At 46.4% G+C, this 19,691-nt stretch overlaps 1 protein-coding gene across 8 annotated transcripts in view; it reads right to left on the reverse strand.

The window, feature by feature from the left end:
- PAX5 (paired box 5) overlaps positions 1 to 19,691 on the reverse strand; it is a gene marked incomplete at both ends in the record, with an annotated part of 160,773 nt that overhangs the window by 60,572 nt on the left and 80,510 nt on the right. For all 8 annotated transcript variants that reach the window (XM_084239211.1, XM_084239210.1, XM_084239208.1 and 5 more), the window contains one exon: positions 2,812 to 2,941. In XM_084239211.1, coding sequence (XP_084095337.1) covers positions 2,812 to 2,941 — 130 coding nt within the window. The remainder of the gene's footprint in view (positions 1 to 2,811; positions 2,942 to 19,691) is intronic.

A 19,691-nucleotide genomic window follows, 5' to 3' on the forward strand; every position in this document is an offset into this window, starting at 1 on the left:
GATGGCTCTACTTCATTCTTTTTACTAGTTGCATAGTATTCTGTGGTGTGAAAGAGCATTAATTTATTTAATCTCTCTTATTGGTAGACACTGTGTTATTTCCACTTGTTTGCCATTATAAATAATTCTGTAGTAATTATACAGATACAGTATCACTGTACACCTCTGTGAATATATCTGTGATATAAAGTTCTAAAAGTACATATAAATGTCCTTATAGAGTAGCTATGTACATTTAAAATTTTGACAAAATTTTAAATACAATATTTTTTGGTACAATAAACCCATAGCAGTTTATGAAAGTATGTTTGCATTCCCTCTCTAATACTGGATCTCAATAAACATTTCAATCTTTGATAGCTAATGGCTTTCTTTTTAGTGATTTCTTTGCATCGTTGTTTTATTATGCAGTTTTAAAATTCCTTTCCAGGTAGACTTGTAAGGTACACGAGAGCACAGTTAAATGGGGGCAGTGGGGCCCTGTCTTGAGGGGTTTCTGCCATGGAGACCCCACATCCCATGACCCTGTGGGAATATGGCCCAATGTGGTGAGATCTTCTGATTTTTCAAGGGAAAGCAAAAATCCAGATTTTTATTTCTCAAAGTTTGCCTCACATTTTTTCTTAAATCCTTTGTGACCTGACTAACCCTCTCTGTGGACTAAATTAACCTGTGGCCACCTGTCTACCAGTCCAGTGGACAAGTCTCAGAAGTACAAGCAAGGCCTCAATATTGACTGGCTTCTTTCCCATCTGTACAGACTGGGGTATAGATGGCAGACTGCAGCTCATCCTGTGATGTGCCTGTACCTAGCCTCCTATGAATCTCAATCCTAACAACAAACTTTGCAGAGCAGTCACCTTGGGGAACTCATTTGATCCTCACCAAGACAAGTGAGATCAGGACCATAGTACAGATGGAAAAACCAAGGTTCACAGAGGGGTCCAGAGTCAGACATAAAGGACATGGCAGCATTGGGATTAGTCCCCAGATGATGTGTATGGCAGAGTAGCTGACTACGAGAGTCCAGACATTTAACTTAGCTGCTCATCAGCTGTGATCTCAGACCAGTTACTTAATTGCCCAAGCCTTAGTTTCCTTATTTATGAAACAGAAATGATAGTAGAGTACTCATCTCCCAGAGATGCTCTGAGGGTAAAACTAACTTACTAGCAGAGTAACCACTGGATAAAGGGACAGTTACTATTATTATTAACTAGCCCAGGCTTCCTTCCATTTCACCACCCTGACTCATTAATTATTTGCAGTTCCTTGAAAAGAATAACCACCCCAGGGTCTTGGAGACTAAGGATCAGCTCAAGTCTCCCTTACCTTTCATATGGGGCAAACCACTACCACTCTCTGAAACTCATTTTTTACATCTGTAAAATGGGGGCAGGGGGAACCATCAGAGGTATTGTCATAGGACCTCAGGATAATGGGGGGAAGACCTCAGGGACATCTGCTCACACTGACCAAGGCTTGCTGGCCCCCATTGACTGGCCCATGGTGACACCTCCATCTGCAGTCTCAGCTGCCTTGCCAGGCTCTTGCCGCATCATAGATGGTCGGGGGACGAAGAACTCTTGCCACTGGACTGACCTCCACATGGTGTTGGGGTCTGCAAATAGGCCCTGACTGCATCTGCTTCTGCTTCAGTCTCAGAGCTAGGCCTCTCTGCTGGGGCTCATGTGACACAGGACTATCCATTCCCCTCCCCAAAGTTCTCATCCAAGTCCAGGGCCTAGTTTCCCTGCTTCAGCCACAGTCTTCCTGCACTTGTAAGAGCCCTTGCTCTGTCACAATTTGTTGTGTCCAGGTTCTGGCCTAGCGCTGCCACCCAGGACCCCTCTCTCTGCACAGACTGCCTCCTGCCTTCCAGGCTGGACAACCTCCCAGAGTCTGTCTCTCCAGTTTCTCCCATTGCTACTAGCCCCTGCCTGTGTAACCTCTTCTGCAGCATTGGCCCAGTGGTGACCAGCCACCATGAAAAGGCCATGGGGGGAATAACATTGACATGTGTTGGCTACCTGCTGTGTGCTAGACAAGCACCTAAGCACCTTGTATGTATTAACACATTAATCCCCACAACACTATGGGGGAGGGGCTATCATTAGCCCCGTTTTACAGATCAGAAAACCACAGCCCAGAAAGCATATATAACTAGCTCAAGATTATACAGCTAGTCAATGGCAAGCTCCAACCCAGCAGTGTACCTCCCAGATCCAAATTCTTCATCTGAATACTGACAGCTAAAGAGGCTAGTTGTAGGCCTTCCAGAAAGCCAGCTATTTCACATACACCAAGAACCTTCTGGCCTAAACCTCCTGCCCTTTGTGACTCAACCTTTGCTGAAAATCTGAAATGCCAGTGACAACATGCCTGAAGTTACACTCTTCCTTGAAGATGGCACCGACCAGGGACTATGCTTTCCAAAGAAGGATACATCTCAGACCTTTGAACCCTTATTCACAAGGGACTCCCAGATCACCCAGGCCCCCCTCTCAGGAATATTTCCTATCAGCCCTCCTAGTCCACAGTCCTTTTGACTTTTGCTCTTTCCTTGTTTTATCAGAGCAATATGCAGCTACATCTCATCACAGACACTAATCCTGGCCCCAGCAGTCTGGTCTGACCTGTTCTAAGACCTCATAATCTCATTAAAACAAAAATGACCAGCACAAATCCAAAGGCATTAAGCCATTCTTCCCACCACACATGATTCTCATTCTCTCATTCTCTCTCTCTCTCTCTTTCTCTCTCCCCACCCCCCAACCCTGTACTCATCCTTCATACCCTACGTGCCCTCACCTGTCACAATGGGGTAGGACTGAGGCCCAGGCACGCTGCTCCCAATGTCAGCGGGGGTGGGGCTGGTCAGGTTGGCCTTCATGTCGTCCAGTCCTCCAGCGAGTGAGGCCATGGCTGAATACTCAGTGGTCTGAAAGAGGAAACAAAGCAGAGATGGCTCAGTGTGGAGATGCCAAAGTACCCCAGCCAAATGCCATGGCCATTTCTAGCTCAGTCATGTAGCTGGGCTTGCCCATGCCAGCACCAAGGCCCACAGGGATTCACAATCCCCCCATGTTGAGAGGGCAGATTCAGCTCAACAGATCAGACAGGCATATAAAATCTAAGAGATGGGCAGGATTCATTGCAACTTCACAAGAATTCAAATCTGGCTTCTTCATGGCCCACAGGCTCCCCTCGCCCAGCCCCGTGGCCAGCGAGAGCCATTTGCCTGAATGCAAGGAGGGAGACATCAGTAATGCAAGGCAGAAATAGGAGTCTCCGGGTCTGTGTCTAGGGGGAGAATCTACAATATAGGAAGTCCTGGAAAATTAACTAAAGTGTTACCTTGACACTCTATGCAGAAAAATAAGCACAGTCTTTCTAGAACCTTCTGTAACCTCCTGAAACCCACCCAGCAGAATCCACTATTCCAGAAATCCACTTTGACCCACTTTCATTCACATCAATCATACACAGTAACTATGATGCTTTGAGGGAAAATGCTGTATTTTTGAACTGTCAACACAGCTGTCACAGAATGAACACCATCACCACTTTCAGGAATAGGCTCTTCTATAGTCAATTAGAATTTTGTTTCATAATTATTTGGCATGAAAACATTGATAAGACTAAGTGATGCAAATTCAGAACCAAAATGTTCCCTTAACATAAGGCAATAATGAAACTTTAAACCGGTGTACTTCTTTAATAAAAAAAAAAAAAAAAAAAAAAAGAAAGAAAAGAAAAGAAATAGGAGTCTCCTGGCCAAGAGGATGGAAAGCAAGGTTTATGATTTCTTGCTCTTAAATCACAGAAGTGCAATCACAGAAACAAGGAACTGGGGACATTCTCCAGTCCAAAACCTCATCACAGATGAGTAAACTGAAGCCTGAGGGGAGGAAGGCTTTGCCCATGGCCAAAGGGTAGAATCCCAGTTCGCAGGATGGTTCACCATAAACTCTCACCCAAAATCCTATGCATCAAACCAACTAAGCTGCAGCGTGGCTGGTGGTTTTAAATTCTGGAAGTATGTAAACACCTGTATGCTGCACGCTATGCGGTGCATATATATGGACTTCACCAAGTGCACGCCAACTGTGTGCACTTGGCCATGAGTCACCCTCCTTCCAGTCATTTCATGAAATCAGAGTCTGCAATGAGTCATTTCTGCAGCATCCAAGCCACTGTCAGATGGGTCTTACCATAAAGGACTAAATTATAAGTGTGCGTGACAGGTTCCATCTTCCCACCCAACCCCCAGGCCTATTTGCAGGTAAAGAAAACATTTGCAAATGCCTAAGGCAAAGGATTTGGTGGTGCATGCCAACCACATGTGGGGAGTTCCCTCCAGGACCCTGACATTGCTGACGGAGAGCACATCACTAGTCACTATTAGGATCACGTCCTTGGCAGACAGAGGCAGGGAAGCAAGTCTTCTGAAAGGAGTTGCTGGCACCATGGGCAAGATGATAAGGACTGGGCTACTGGGGGAAACAGAAGGGACCGCTGGGCAAGTAGCAGGCAGAAAGCACTCGGGCTCAGGCACATTCCTAGTCATCTTTTCCACAAATGAGTGAGAAGAAACCTCCTGGTCAGCTCAAATGCCAACCAGGTGGGTGACAGCAGAGTACAGAAGGCACTGCAGGGCCAAGCGTGCTGAGATGGAGCCTCACTGAGCACAGTTGTCCAGAGTCCCCAGGCTCCTCAATGATCTCCAGCAGAGGCTGATTCTGAAACATTCAAAGAAGGACACAGGCCCAAAGCTAGCCCAGGTGCTCCAAAGAGAGAAGGACAAGACAGGGACAACACCTCCCCGACATCGGGAACCACTAAAAAGCTATAGTAATGAAGACAGTGTGGGATTGGCACCGGCACAGATAAATAGACCAATGAAATAGAATCGGGTCCAGAAACTGATCCATGCATGTATGGAACCTTGATATATGAGAGAGGCGAGGTACAAATCAGCAGAGAAGGATGAGTTCTAATAAACAGTGCAGGGTAACCCATTATCCATTCAGAAACCAGGAGGAAAAAAGAAATTGGATCTTTACTTTACACCAGACACAAAAATCAATTCCAGGTGGATTAGAGACCTAAATGTGAAAGGCAAAGGCATCTAATGTGGCTGGCTCTAGGTCCAACCAACAATCCTTGGGAACAAGTCTGCTCTTCATGGAATGAAAACAAGTAGCCCTGGGATGCTCTCATAAGTTTTCAATCACTGTGACGACAGTAGTGGGCCATGGTCATTCAACAGCCCTGTTCCAGTGCTGCCTCCTCCAGGAAGTCCTCCCTGACTGCCATTTCTGGGGGGCAGGAATTCCACCTTTGTTTTGCTTCCCTTGCTAAGTGATGCCAGGTAATAAAAACCATAATCTTTATGACCATGTCAAAAACTCACATTTATCGACCACTTACTCTGTGTCAGGAACTTTACCTGTATCATCCCATTTAATCCTCCCAATTACTCCATGAAGTCCATTTTATGTTATCCCCATTTTACAGATGAAGAAACAGAGACTTCTATTGCAAAAAATTAAGAAGTAACTTGCTTAAGGATACATGGTTCCTATGCACCAGGGTCAGGATTCAAACCTGGGTCCATATGACTCCAGAAAGAAGTCTTGACAACTGCCATAATGATTTTTATGTTGGTATGTCCTGACACTTTAACAGATACGAAATCAATTTGGTAGCCCCAATATTTTTAAAAATGAAATTAGAATGGCTAGAACAGAAAATATCCAAAAGTCTCACGGTAGAAAGTGTAAGTCCTGCTTTGTGACTGTTTCACCTGTAACAGTGGATATGTATGTACTAACTGGAGATGAAAATATATTTCTTGCTATAGGTCATGACCAGCATGGTCTTCATTCTGTACAGCAGGGAGTTGCTGGGAAAAGGTCACTATCTAGACTTTATCCTTTGTAGAATGGGACTTGGTCATGGCATTTGCCTCCTTACTTGCTAAGAATGAGTTTGGAAGTAAAGCTCACCAGAAACAGCTACTTTTGTGCATTGCTATGTGCAAAGATAGGAGGTCAAAACACCTCTGGTATCTTCTGAACTGGAGCGCCCAGGGGTCGGGACAGCGGCTCCTTTTTGTTCTGAACTGCCCTAGTGGAGGCCTGAGCACCATAGGTATTTAATTGAGCCTCTTTTGGGTGGAGGTGGCATATGGACATCTGACATGCTCTTTGCCCTTCATCCACAAGCCCCAAGGGAAAAAATGTCTGGTCCCAGAAGCTCATCCAGGAGGGACAATAACACAGAGCCCTTAATATACATGGGTGGGAAGTAGTCAGGAAAGTTTTCATAGGACAGATGTATTTAACTTGGGTCTGAGCAATCCCTGAATCCCAAGGCTGACAAGAGCTGAAGGAGAGTTTAGAGGTATGAGGGCAGGAGTGAATTAGAAACAGAGCCAATATCTGCAATAGATGAAAGAGATAAAGAGGGGAAGAAAGACCAGCTGGAATCTGACCACGGAGAATTTGCACAATGAACGTGGGTGAACAAATGAGTAAGTGCCCCTTAGGAAGGCTGGACAGCAGCTCAGCCAAGAATCAGCATCTTGGGCCCTCTCCACCCCACTGCCAGGACTGTCCCCTTCTTGGACTCCAGGCTGGGCAGCTGGGTTTGCCAGAGAAAGCCTCTATTTCATCCAAGAAAGTAGAACAAACCTGGATTTAAGGAAATTTAAGAGTGCCAACAGGGATGTCCTCCTCTTAACTTCTTTAACGAGCAGATGGAAGAGCCTTTTTGCCATTTGATTTTTAGTCACTAAATTTGGCCTCAGTTTGTCCAGTCACTTCAACAGTTGCGTCTGGATCATCTTTTTTTTTTGTAGGACCCTCGCTGGCAGCCGGGGAACAAACCAGCGCTGCAGAGGCTGCGGGCAGCTTCTTAGCCCAGTGCTCAACAGCTGCGCCACCAGGGGAGACCCTGGATCATCTTTTTAAGACACCAACTCTTCAACTTGTGTTATGCACATGGCAGAAGGTCCAAAAATCCTGTCGCCAACAACCACTGATTGTCAGAAGGTAAAGGGAATTTTCTAAAGAGTCAGAGCTTGGGGACAGCAGAGCTAGGAAACCAGCCCTCACTCTTTTGCACTTGCACCTTAAACTATCCCTACTTTACAGGGCTGCCCCCTGAGTCCAGACTGTCTTCGTGGTGGGATTCCACACCTCTTACTCTGCTCCCAAAGGAGTTGTTTAGTTTGGGCACATGGTGACTTCTAAGTCCTCACTATTGTGTCCCTCTGAGCTGCTTGTGATGTGTAAATGCAGCTGCATTTTTGTCAGTCTCTTGTACTCTCTGGAACCTCACTACACCAGCAGCTTCTCAGCCATTTATAGGTACTATCGTATCTCTGCCATAACTTTTGTCACTCAGTCACTTAGGGATCTCCTCCAATATCCACAAGGACAAGGTCAAATATCACCTCCATAGTGAAGCCATTCCTGGGCCCCCTCTCCTATGAAGAAATCACAATCCCCTGCTTCCATACCTGTGACATTTTGCACAGACCTCCACTGTCATACTTCCCCACCAGTATATCCGCTATTTGCCTGTCTCTCCCTAGGCTGCCTTGAGAACACAGAAGATGGACTATCCCTAGAAAGTCCTAAGTGCTTGTTGAATGAATGAATGGTCCAGGAGTGTGACATTAACTACAACATACAAAAATGTATTGGGAAGTGTTTGAACAAGAGCTCCATAACATTCCTTTGTCCCCTTCCCACTTCTACCCCTCATCAAGTTAGGTAACTAGGCTTGCCTACCATTAGGTAAAGTCCCTAGGGATGTATACTGGTCTGTCATGGAATATTAGGCATTCAACATATGTTAGATATAATAAAAAGAAACAGTCATACTGATGACTTATTTTTTAACCTTTGCCCATTAGAATATTCAAATTCCTTGTCAATCCCTCCTACATTTCAGTACTTGGAAAAAGTTTTTTTCTCCAAATGAATGGCTAATATGCCTCTGATTGAGCAACATGAACATTGGAAACCATTGAATATCCCTTTTCGCCTTGGCTGCCAGGAAACTCAGTCAAATTCAGTACTCAACCACTACCACTACATCATTGCTGGCATCTGGTACAATGATTTTCACTTTTTCTCTACATAATTTCTGAACTTTTGTTCAGAAATTTCCTGAATGTAATTTATTTGTTTATTTGTTTGTTTGTCTGTTTGTTTGTTTTGCAAGCTATCTCAAGTCTTTAGTGGAAGTGGAGGCTGCGAGAGGTAGAATGACAGAAAAAGAAACATGGGAAGGAAGATCAAGAGTGAACATGGGCCTCCCCTGGTGGCGCAGGTGGCTGAGCACTGCGCTGTGAAGCTGTCTGCAGCCTCTGCTGCGCCGGTTAGATCCCTGCCGGCCGGCCAGCGAGGATCCCACATAGTGCGGCAGACCTCTCCTGTCTCGCCCGCTGCTCCCCTCAGCAGTGTATTTCATCAGTCTGCCTGTTCTGTTTCCCACTCTGTCTCTGGTGAATCTTCTCACCCTCCTGCACATCTGGCCTGTACCTGGGTTCTTGTATAAAATAAACAAATAAATCTTAAAAAAAAAAAAAAAGAGTAAACAAGAGAAAGAGAAGAAAAGAGGAAAGGATATCTTGGTGCCTCTTTTCCTGGTAACAGCAGCAATCTACTTAGGAAGTCAAGAGCTGAACAATGAGGTGCAGAGCCCTTAGATATGCACACAGTCACACATGAGTGTGTTGTTAACACCTGCAAACTTGGGAACATAGTTTCCTTCTTCACCCTCTCCCCAACCTCCCCTCCTCCCCAGCCATTGACAGTCACAAGCAGTAGCTTTGTTCCAGGATTCCTAATTATCTGAGCTCTTGGAATTCTTTCTTAGAATGTCATTTTGGGCTTGGGCCTCCCCGGTGGCGCAGCGGTTGAGTGCAGGGTTGCGAAGTTGGCCGCAGCCTCTGCAGCGCCGGTTCCATCCCCGGCTGCTCCCCGGCCACCGGAGGAGGGTCCCACATGGCGCGCAGACCTCTCCTGCCGCCCGCTGCTCCCCTCAGCAGTGTACTTCGGTCCTTCTGCCTGCTCTGCTCCCCGCTCTGGCTCTGGTGAATTCTCTCACCCTCCCACGACTGTACCCAGTGCTTGTATAAATAAATAAATCTTAAAAAAAAAAAAAAAAAGAATATCATTTTGGGTTTCCGCTCCCTTCCCATCAGGGGCCCTAATGCTATCCTTGACTATGACCCAGGAAGAGAAGCGAAACTGAGGTCAGCAATTCAGACCGTGTGCTCAAATACAAACAATCAGAATAAAACTTCTCTGCCTACTGCCAGACTCCTGTAAGGCCTGGAGGTCAAGTCTACCAGTTAATTGCACCTGCATCACTGACACCATGCTTCAGATAATAGAAGTCTTGAACTCTCAAATATCTGAGTTAGAAAGATAGTCGGGATCATCTTCTCCAACATGGAAAAACTGAGGTACAGAGAATGGAATGGACTTCCTTAGCTAATTTTCTTCTGTATCATTTATAGCCTTTGACCTCATAGTAAAAAGAACAGTGAACTAGGAGCAATGTCACAGGTTTCTGGCCCAGCTCTGTCTCTTTCTCACCTCTGTGGCCTTAGGCAAGCCAGGTCAGCTCACTGAGGCTCATGCTCCTTATGAGATTTAAAGTTTAACCCCTTGCTGCCTACCTGCCAGGGTGATGGTGAAGATCTGAAGGGATATGGACAGGGTTAGCACTTTGGAAACTAAGCAACATGAAGGGTTAAGGAATCTAGAAGGGATCAAGGAGGCATGTGCCCCAGGAAAGTGTGTGCTGGGCATCATTTGGGTCCCTAGGAAATTACCTGGAAAAGGACTGCCTGGGGCGGCACCAAGTATTGTCTCATCAGCACGGGGCACCACTGCCATAGCATGGAGGAGAAAAGAAACAGACACGTGAGAAGGAGGGCAGCACGAAAGAGGGCAGAGCAGGGGCATGAGCTGCAGGGCTGGCTATACTTCCACGGCCATCTCCGGGCACAGGCTTCCCCGCCACCTGCTGAGCTCCTCCAGGCTCAATGCCTGGCCTCAGGAGACCCAAGGGAGCTGGGCCAGAGCCAGACCAGCCACTCCCATGCTGAGGGACCAGATACCTGCCCACCTACACACCTACCCAGAGGAGACTGAAGTAGGAGAGGCATGTCCCCACGGCTGGCTTGATGACCTGGTGGAGGAGGCAGAAGAATCTGGATTCCTAAAACAGCAGGGATGGGACAGGGGCCTGGGGAAAAGTCTCTCCTTTCACTGGCCTATTTCCCCCTCTGTTTGAGGACTCACAATTGATCTCTAAGTATTCTGCCATCACTGGTGCTCTTTGCCTCTGGAACTGAGCACGTGACAGAGTCTGGGCTCCCTCTTCAACAAATGAATTCCAAGGCAAGAAAAGAGAGGGCAGAGGGGGCTAGAGGAGACTTAGAACATCAATCAACTGCAAAGTGGGCCCTGATTCCAACAAATAAACTAAAATATACAATTGTAAAAAAAAAAAATTATAGCATGTCACGAAACAATTGGAAATGTGAACACCCATTGGAAATGCGATAACATTACAGGGTTTGCTAACTTTTTAGGTGTGATCATGAAATCGTGGTTATGCTTCTTCAGACCTCATCTTTTAAAGAAACAGTCTAAAGAATTCAAGATGACATGCTACGATCTGGAGTTTGCTTCTAAATAAACTGGGGGGAACAGAATGTGTTCTATGTACACACGGAACACTGTCCAATAAGGAAAAAGAACAGAGCACCACATGGATGCATGTCAAGAGCATACTGAGGGAAAGAAGCCAGAGATGAACAGAATGTCCAGAACTGGCAGATGCACAGACACAGAGAGCAGAGCAGGGCTTGGCTGGAGGTGGGGTGGGAGCAGGAGTACCCCACAAATCCACAGGAGGCATTTCCTGGGAGGGGTGCAGCTGTCCTACAACTAGACGGTGGTGCTGGAGGCTCAATTCCACAAACTTACCAGCAATTGCTGACTCATATGCTTCAAAGGAGTAAATTTTAATGGTATAAGATTATTTTTCAATAAATTTGTTAAAAAATAAAGTGGGAAGATGGGGGGCAGCATGAATTAAACAAGACTGTTGGTCTGGGTGACCAGTGTTTAGAGATGATTAGACTATTCCATGTACTTTTGAAATTCTTCATAAGAAAATAAAAAACCAACAACCCAAACAGTACATATTTGGCTCATGGAGCCACCTGCCTGCCTCTGCCTGCTGCCCAAGCAGCACCTGTGGGTAATGAGAGAACCCAAGAGGCCAAGGATGTCCCGGAGCGGCTCTCCTGAAGGCCTTTACCATGCCATCTTAGGGACTCCAAAGTCCAAACTTAAGAAGCATAACGCCTCTCAGCTGCCTCAAACTTTCCACTTTGTAAAGTCCTTGTGGCTCCATTATCTCCTTGGGATCCTGGGGTGTGGGCCAATGCAGATGTGGTGCCCAAGAAGAGGGCCCAGGTGTGCCCACTCAAAGCTCAGGGGCAGTCCATTATCCCAGACACAGAGCTCTAATTCGAGAAAACTTCACTATGAGCTCTGAAAGCTCAGACACTTATGGTGGATGTTCCTCCTGTGGAGAGCCCAGCCACAGCCCACGCTCTACTCCCCAGCTAGGGAGACAGCCTGAGTCTGCAGGTAAGGAGGAAGGCCCCACATATTTTAAACTTAGGTACATACAACCCTACCTGCCAAACTTAAGGGGTAGGTCTGTCTGGATTACAAGGGATTCACCAGATTGGCGGGGAAACTGGAGACCCAGCTCTGCCTTAGAGCCCCATGTCCCTGGGGCAGACCCCCTCCCCTTCCTCTGCCTCAGTGGCTCCATCTGTGAGATGAGGGAGATGGACAGAACTGCCAGGGCCTTCTGGCTCTGATGAGGGTTTCTCCCTGGCATGACTGGCCCAGTATTGGCTTTATTTCTTGGGCTGGTGAAAGTGTTGCCATTCTACCCAGACCCCTGAATCCAGACGCCTGGCAGCCAGCAGGGGAGGCAGTTTGGCTGAGGAAGCCCCCTGGCCTGGGGCCAGGAGGACAGGGCTCAAGTCTCACCTGACCAGAGCTGTGTGGAACTAGACTGGGCACCTCATGTCCTCAACTCCTTTTCTCATTGTGAGGAGGGAATATATGACCTTCACAATGTTTTAAGAAGGCACAAAGCAGTGATAATAATGGTAAGTCTTTTTCTCCTCTCTCTTTCTCTCTTTCTCTCTCTCTCTCTCTCTCTCTCTCTCTCTCTCTCTCTCTCTGAATCCCCAGGACCAGACATGTAAATAAACACTTTTTAAATGCAACAGGAAGGATTCTTAGGGTGATAGAAATGTTCCCTATGGAGTATCTCAATGTCATCTCCCAGGGTGATACTGTATTATAGTTTTGCAAGATGATATCACTGAGGGAAACTAAATAAGGGCACATGGCACCCCTCTATATCATTTCTTACAACTGCATGTGACTACAATTATCTCAAAATAAAAAGTTTAATTTTTTAGAGTTAAAAAAAAACTTTTTCACATTCTATCCCTCATAAACCAAATAAAGATTAATCAAACTTGAAGAAAATAATGTTAGCTGACTGAAGGGGAACCCCAAATATTGCCTACAAAAGGGCTCTATAATCTATAAAAAGCTACTGTTGGTATTAATTGTGGAGGGGGGAGAAAGGAGAACAGTATTATGAATGGTCTCCCTCTTCCAGGAAGCCCTCACTGATTTCCCCTTCTTGGTGTTCCTAGAACATCTATGTGTTCTTAGAACACTCTGCATTTTTCACTTAATTGTTTAGGACCCTGGTCCCCCAATTAGAGTGTGAACTTCAGGAAGACAGGGCTGTGTCCCCCTCATCTTCGTGACACCAGCTCCTGGCTCAGTGCTCAGCTCTAAATAGAGGTACCGATAAGGCCTATGAAACCAAATGAACTGGGATGGGCACAGTGGCCTGGCTCTGCCAACATCACCAGCAGTGCTTCCCAGTGACACCGTGAGAATAGTGATCTCAGGGTGCTATTAGTCATCAAAAAGTACCATAGGCATAAATGAGGCACACTATTTATATTCATTTGACTCCCTAGAACTGTGCCCATGTGAGCTTAAAACGGTCTACAGAGGAATCAAGGGATTCCAAGAAGAGATTTGCAAAGCTGAACTGACTCATGTTACAGTCTGCCAGGCCCTTCCTCTAGCACACTCACAGGTGATGTGGAATAGCAGGGAAAGCCCCAGGGAGGGACTGAATCAGAGATTGTGGGTTCTGTCTGTGAGAAACACTTTTAGTAATGATTCATCAGGAGGTCCCCTTTGATCCACTGGCCACTGAGAAAATCTTAGCGAGCCCCAAACCTCAGGGCCCAAAGTTGCTCAGGGGCTATGGAGGCTGATCGTAGCTGCTGCTTGAAGCCCACCAGTAATGGGGAATTCCCTACTACCTGAGGCAGCCATCCTAGGATCACACAGCTCTGGCTTCAAGAGTAAGGAAGGAGAAGCGAGACTTGGATTTTAGCTATTATGTGAAAGTCCAAAATTCAGCTAAAATAAATAATAGAGGAAAAACTAGCACCATGACAACACTCTGTTTAGAAGCCTTCTTATCAAGGTTAACTTTACTGAACAGTCTTTGCTTTTAATTATCGAAAAATACATGTGCGATTTGCAGTTATATGTTCATTCCATGAATCTTGCATTTCAAACTTAGAAACAAAGCATAAAAATCATTTTTTTTCCTACTATCTAGAATTGACTTAAACCAGCGAGCCATTGGCCTTACCTGACCCAAAAACAAACACACTTCCGTGGCCTTTGATTTTTTTAACCACGCCCTCTTCTTTCTCCTACATACAAATACACTCAGTTTAGCTTCCTTGTTTTATTTCTTTCTGCCTCTCTCCTACAAATCAAACCTCAAATAATATAAAACTGCTGGCTAGAAACACTTCCCACAAACAAAGGCTTTAAGCCAAAGGCAGAGATGCTCACATCTCCCCAGCCAGCCACCTCCACCTCCTCGGCCTGCTCCAACAAAATAGCCTCCCTCTGCCCAACTGCCCTGGAAACCCTGAAACAGCTCATTTTTCTTTCCAGGACAGAAAGAGGTTTAATCCCCAAATACAAGAAAAGTTCAGAAATAACAGTAAGCTGGAAAAACCCAGGCAGACTTCTCCTTGCCACTGGTGTCAAGCTCACAAAGAGAAAAAAATCGTACCATCCGACATGGTTGGGAGAGTTTAATCCAAAGCAGTGCTAATTAATATCCCCAGCTTTCCAGAAGCCAGTGCCACATACAGCTGTGAGGGCAACAAGGCTGTTCTCCCTTCAATTTTATGGGAAGAACATTTCATTACAAAGCCTCCTCCCAGAACCTCCCCTCTCCGCCAGATTAGCCTCCAGAAGGAAGTGGATGGTCCATCTACCAGAACTCCTTCCCCCCCCCCATTGTTTCTTATTTATATTCCATTTTTAAAGTTTATTGGTGCAATTCTCTGTGCACCTGGGCAGAGTCTTTCTGACAAGCAGGTACCTTCCCTGCTCAGGCAGTTTCTGCATCGGTCACCAGAATATGCCAACTTTTTAAAATTTGCCTTGGAAAGAAAGCTGAATCCAGTAGCGCTTCCAGACTGCCCCTCCCCCCAAACACACACACACCATTTTTTAAAAAATGATTGTTGAAGCTTCTAAATTCACTCATTTGTGAAATATGTGTGGACTCGATGGCTTAGCATGAGCGTTGGGTGATCCCCAGAGATCCCTGAAAAACCTGGTGATGCCCTATGTGCCCCCACCCAAATTAAGCATCCCCAGCTGTGCCAGCAGAGTTGACCCATTTTTAACCCAACTTCGCATACCACAGACAGGCCTGGCGGCTGCACTGGTCTAACCATTTTATTCTGAAACCCCACGTGTTCCAGGCTGTCTTTCCAGCCTCCAAAAGGGACCCCAAATCCAATCTAAATGTCTCGATTTACCTGTTTGTCTTTTATACATATAAATAGCTGCATTTCCATTCTCTCTTTGTTTCTCATTTTCATTTGGTTCTAATATCTGCATGTAAATGTCGGAAAATAGCATCTGTAATTGGAGATTATGAAGTATGGCCAGCTCCTGACAGGCCGCTAAGGAAGATGGATTATCCTCATTTTTCTGTAAATTTTGTCAATTTTGGAATTCATAAGCTATCAACACTGATCAAAATGGGACTTCACAGCTGTGTCAAAAAAAAAAGCGAGAGAGAGCACGCGCAGGCGGGTGGCTGTACGCAGGGGCTGGGCGGCTACTGGCCCTGGAGCTGATGGCAGATTGGATGCCCAGTGTGCTCTCCCGCACCCCCCTTACACATCGGACCCTCCTTCAGCATGGCCTGCCTCGGATTTCGGGTGGGGCTGCCTAGTCCCCTGGCTAAATCAAATAGCTAAATCACACAACTGGAAGGCCGCAAATCCTCCAAGGCACCCACTCAAACCCGAGGCTTAATTTATTGCCGGGCGCTGCCTTCCTTATTTATCCTGAGGAGTCGACGGGTTCCCTGCGCACAGGACTGTGAGATGTTCTACTCCTTCCAGACCATCACGGCCCACTTGAGGCAATTGTGTTGGTCTCTCTCTCTCAATTTTCCCATTACTGGGAGTAAGTACTGTTGGGACTCTGTAATAGCCCGGCTGCAGCCCATATCAATAACAGATGAGGTTTAATCGTCCAACACAAAAATTATTTAGGCGCAGTAAGGACATTCAATGTCATTTGCATAATGGCATTTCTATCGCACGCACCTAACCCGTCTTGCATAAACAAGGCCTTGGGACCATAAATAATAATAAATCATGACGTCTGCACGCCTCTTGCGGTAATAGGAGCCACTCTTTGTGGAAATTATTTCAGCAGGAAATGGGCACTGTAATTTTAAAGACATGTGGTGCAGTGAGGCACAGTAAATCACAGGGGCGCTGGGGACCTGCCCTGAGCCTGCAGCAACATCCCCAGGGCCACTGGAGGAGGAGGACAGGACCTGAGGGAGAAACATCAGGGGCCTCTCTAGTGGACCCCAGAAGGATTGTCCCGGTTAACAGTCAGAGGGCAGGATGCTCAGAACCCAGTCAGGAAGAATCAGCTTTGAACCCAGGTCACAGGTCAGAAACCATCTTTGTTCCAGGAGAATGGAAACTCCATGAGGGCAGCCATTCTCATGCGCTCTGTTTCTTGCTGTAACAGAGCAGTGCCCAGCAATGCCCACTGAGGAAATATCCTAAAGAAATGCAATGAGGGGAGAAGGTCCTGGGCCTGGGTAGTACGTGGAGAAGCACCCCATAACAGGTTATATGAGATAGAAGGAGGCCTGGAGACAGAGGAAATTGAGGCAGGAACTGGCACAGCAGTGCTGGTACTGTGATCCGGTAAGTGACAGAGTGATAATGGCCAGCAAACTCTAGACACTATTGCCAGGCAGCATGGGGTAAGAGAAGGAGCACAAATTAGGGAGGGGGAAAAAAGAGGGGCAGCTTAACCTGCCCTGGAGGCAATGTAACTGAGTTAGAATCCCAGCTCCACCCCTCTCAGACCAACTACTCCACTCATCCATGCCTCAACATCATCTGTGGACCTGATAACAGAACAGCCCACAGAGTTGCTCTGAGGATTAAATGAGATCATGTACAAAATGGCCAGCACTGGATCAAGCTTTGCTGTTGGTAAAACCGCAATTATTCTTCAGGAAGGAACAGAAGTGAGTTCCAGTATAAGTTCTGGGTTTTGCTGGCTGTATGATTTGGAACAAGCTACTCCATCTCTCTGGGCCTCTGCTCCTCTCTCTGTGTTCAAGAAGCAAATAATAAATAAGATGGTCCCCACCTACCTCCCGGAGCTTTTGATACTCAAATGAGGCCACGTTGTAAGGTTCTTTGTTAGTTCCTTGACCATGAGGGTTGAACATTAATATTTCCCGTGAGTGTGAGTAGAAAAAGAAGTGGGGCACTTCTTAACACCTGCCCAATGTCATGGCCACACCCCCAGCCCCTGGGGACGTACCTTTTTCCTGGAAAAGTGCTTTCCAGGAAAAATTTAGGCAGGATGCACACCAAATCAACTGGGAGGAAGAAGAGACTGAGTTTGGAGTTGATGCTGATCTGTCACATGCTAATTTCACTAGAAGAAACGACTTTGTGTCACTCATGTTTTTGAAGTTGAATCTCATACCTTTAGGCTTTAGCACATGCTATTTCCTCCACTGCAGTATCAAAAGCTATAAAAATGCTGATGTAACAGCAATAAAGGGCCGATCTAGTGATGATATAACAAGAACTGCATTTCTCTCTCAAAGGAACTAAGAGAAACAGCAATCATGTCTCCATTGAGTCTGAGTCAGCCTTACCACACTGGAGGCCTGGGCAGTGGGTTGCTCTGTGCTGGGAATGATGTCCGTTAAAGGCACCCACAATCTAGGTGGGGCAAGGGGAATTCAATGACACTTTCAGTTTACATGTTTACCTTACCCTGACCAAAGTGTGAAAACTTTATTCAAAAGCCAAATAATTTCTGGGATTTAATTATTAGTATTGTACCATCAATGTTGGTTAGTTTTGACAAATGGATTATGGTTATATAAGATGTGAACATTAGGGACAATTGGGGAGACGTATGTGGGAACTCCCTGTACTACCTTTACAACTGGTTTCATACACGCCAACTTCTATGTTCACACACTACCTTGAAAAAGGTTCTACTTTCTTTTCCTACCTGGAGAGAAACCTCTACTTCTGTGCTGGGTGGACCCTGAGGAAGATCCAGGAAGGGTGTAAGGGTTGTGCTTGGCTGCTGACACCCTTTAGGTCGAGTTTTGCTCCAACTAGATCAAACAGATACTGTCTTCATTATTCTCTCTTTTTTGTAGATGAAGAAATTGAGGCATGAGAGATGAAGTGAATTTCCCATGATCATACAATGAATACAAGTGCAACCTAGATCAGGCAACTACAAATGCTGGAGGCAGAGATCTCAGCAGAGAAGCTGTGACCATTGGTGGAGGCCTCCTTTTCCCCCAAGTGCATGAGCACAGGCATGCTGGTTGCCACAAAGGCCATGGCCAACGGGCAGGTGGTACCAGCTGGCAGCCACCTTCAGCACAGTTGACTGTGCCTTGAGGAGGGCTGCAAGAGCCAGGACACTCGCTCAGGAGTGGAGCACCCCTGACCTTTGTCTCCAGTCCCCTTCTTCTGCACCCAGTTCTCGATAACCCTTCCCAGTGCCCCTTCCTGTCCTTAGGACTTTTCCTCCAGTGCCTGCTCCACCTCCACCAAACCCATAAGTCTTCTCCTCCTCAGGCCCCTCATGACCCACCTCAATACCTTCACACCCTTTTCTTCCAATACCTGTGACACCAACAGGAGCATCTTACCTGTAGGTCTTTGGTCTGTCTGCAGGGCATCTGGATGAACATCCCTAAGAATGCTGCCTTAAGGGGTTCAGTCCAAAGAGGGAACTGAGGCAGAGTCCCCAGATCCTCCACAGTGTCTGACTGGCTGGCTCCTAACATCCCACAGGTAGTGACTCTAATCTGTTTCCCATCCTTTCCTAGCCCTCAATTTAAATAGTACGCCTGGCCTCCAGGACACAAACTTGAGTTTTACCAGCCAATGTTTCTTCCAAAAAACCTTGTGGTTAGAAAAAGTTGATTTCGTTCTCTCGCTTCAATTCTTCTGAAGACATACTGAGGATTTGTGGAATAGTTCAACACTCACATGCACACACAAGAGCCACATCTTTGCAAGATATTTAATACAAGATAAGAAGGCCCAGAGTTCTTTGCATAAGGATTCAGGATAAAAATATAGTGCAAAAATAATTTTGATAAAATAAGTCAGAAAAGATAAATAAAAGTCTTTGAGAAAAGTAAATCAGTCCCCAAATGACCTGAGTATTCTGATTGTTACATCAACTTTATTCATTCCCTCCTTCTTTCATACCTCATCACCTTCCAGTAAAGACTTAAGGGAGTTCACAGAAGGCAAAAAAATACAAAGAGGTGGGAAGGGAAGATAGAAAAGCAAGAGCAAGCATGCATGGGAAGGACCAATGATAGTCGACTGGGGCCAACAATCAACACTGGTCCACCTGGGCCTCACAGACCCTGCAAAGCAAGCTCATCTCCCCCATTGTGAGGATGAAGCTGCTGAGGCTTAGCAAGGCCAAGTTACCCACCGAAGACCACAGAACAGGCAGGCAATGGAGTGGGGACTGAGCCAGGGCAGTTTGGCTCCAGGGCCCAAGCCCTCAGACACCTCACTTTCCACACCCTCAAAGGAAAGATCACTGCTGGAAGCTTATGGGCTCACTACAGGAGGCGCCAACTGCCCGCCCAGCTGCCAAGTGGGGAAGAGAAACCTGGTCCCTGCCTTCACGGAGTCCATGAGGTGCAAGCCGTTCCTCACAGGCTCTCCTGCTGACTCTCACCCTACGCAGGGCTCCTCCCCAGGTCCTCCCTGAAGAGCAAGCCAGGAAGTCCTGGATGTCCTCCAGATGCAGGGGTGGCTTCCACAGGTTGTTTCTTAGGGTGTCCCTCACACAGGCTCAGATATCACACCTAAAGTGTAGCTCAGTGAAAGTAACTTGAAGGGATCCATGTGAGCTGTTCAGTTACTCTGCTGGCGGGCTTGG

The sequence above is a fragment of the Talpa europaea genome (assembly GCF_964194135.1).
Source record: "Talpa europaea genome assembly, chromosome: 7".
NCBI lineage: Eukaryota > Metazoa > Chordata > Mammalia > Eulipotyphla > Talpidae > Talpa > Talpa europaea.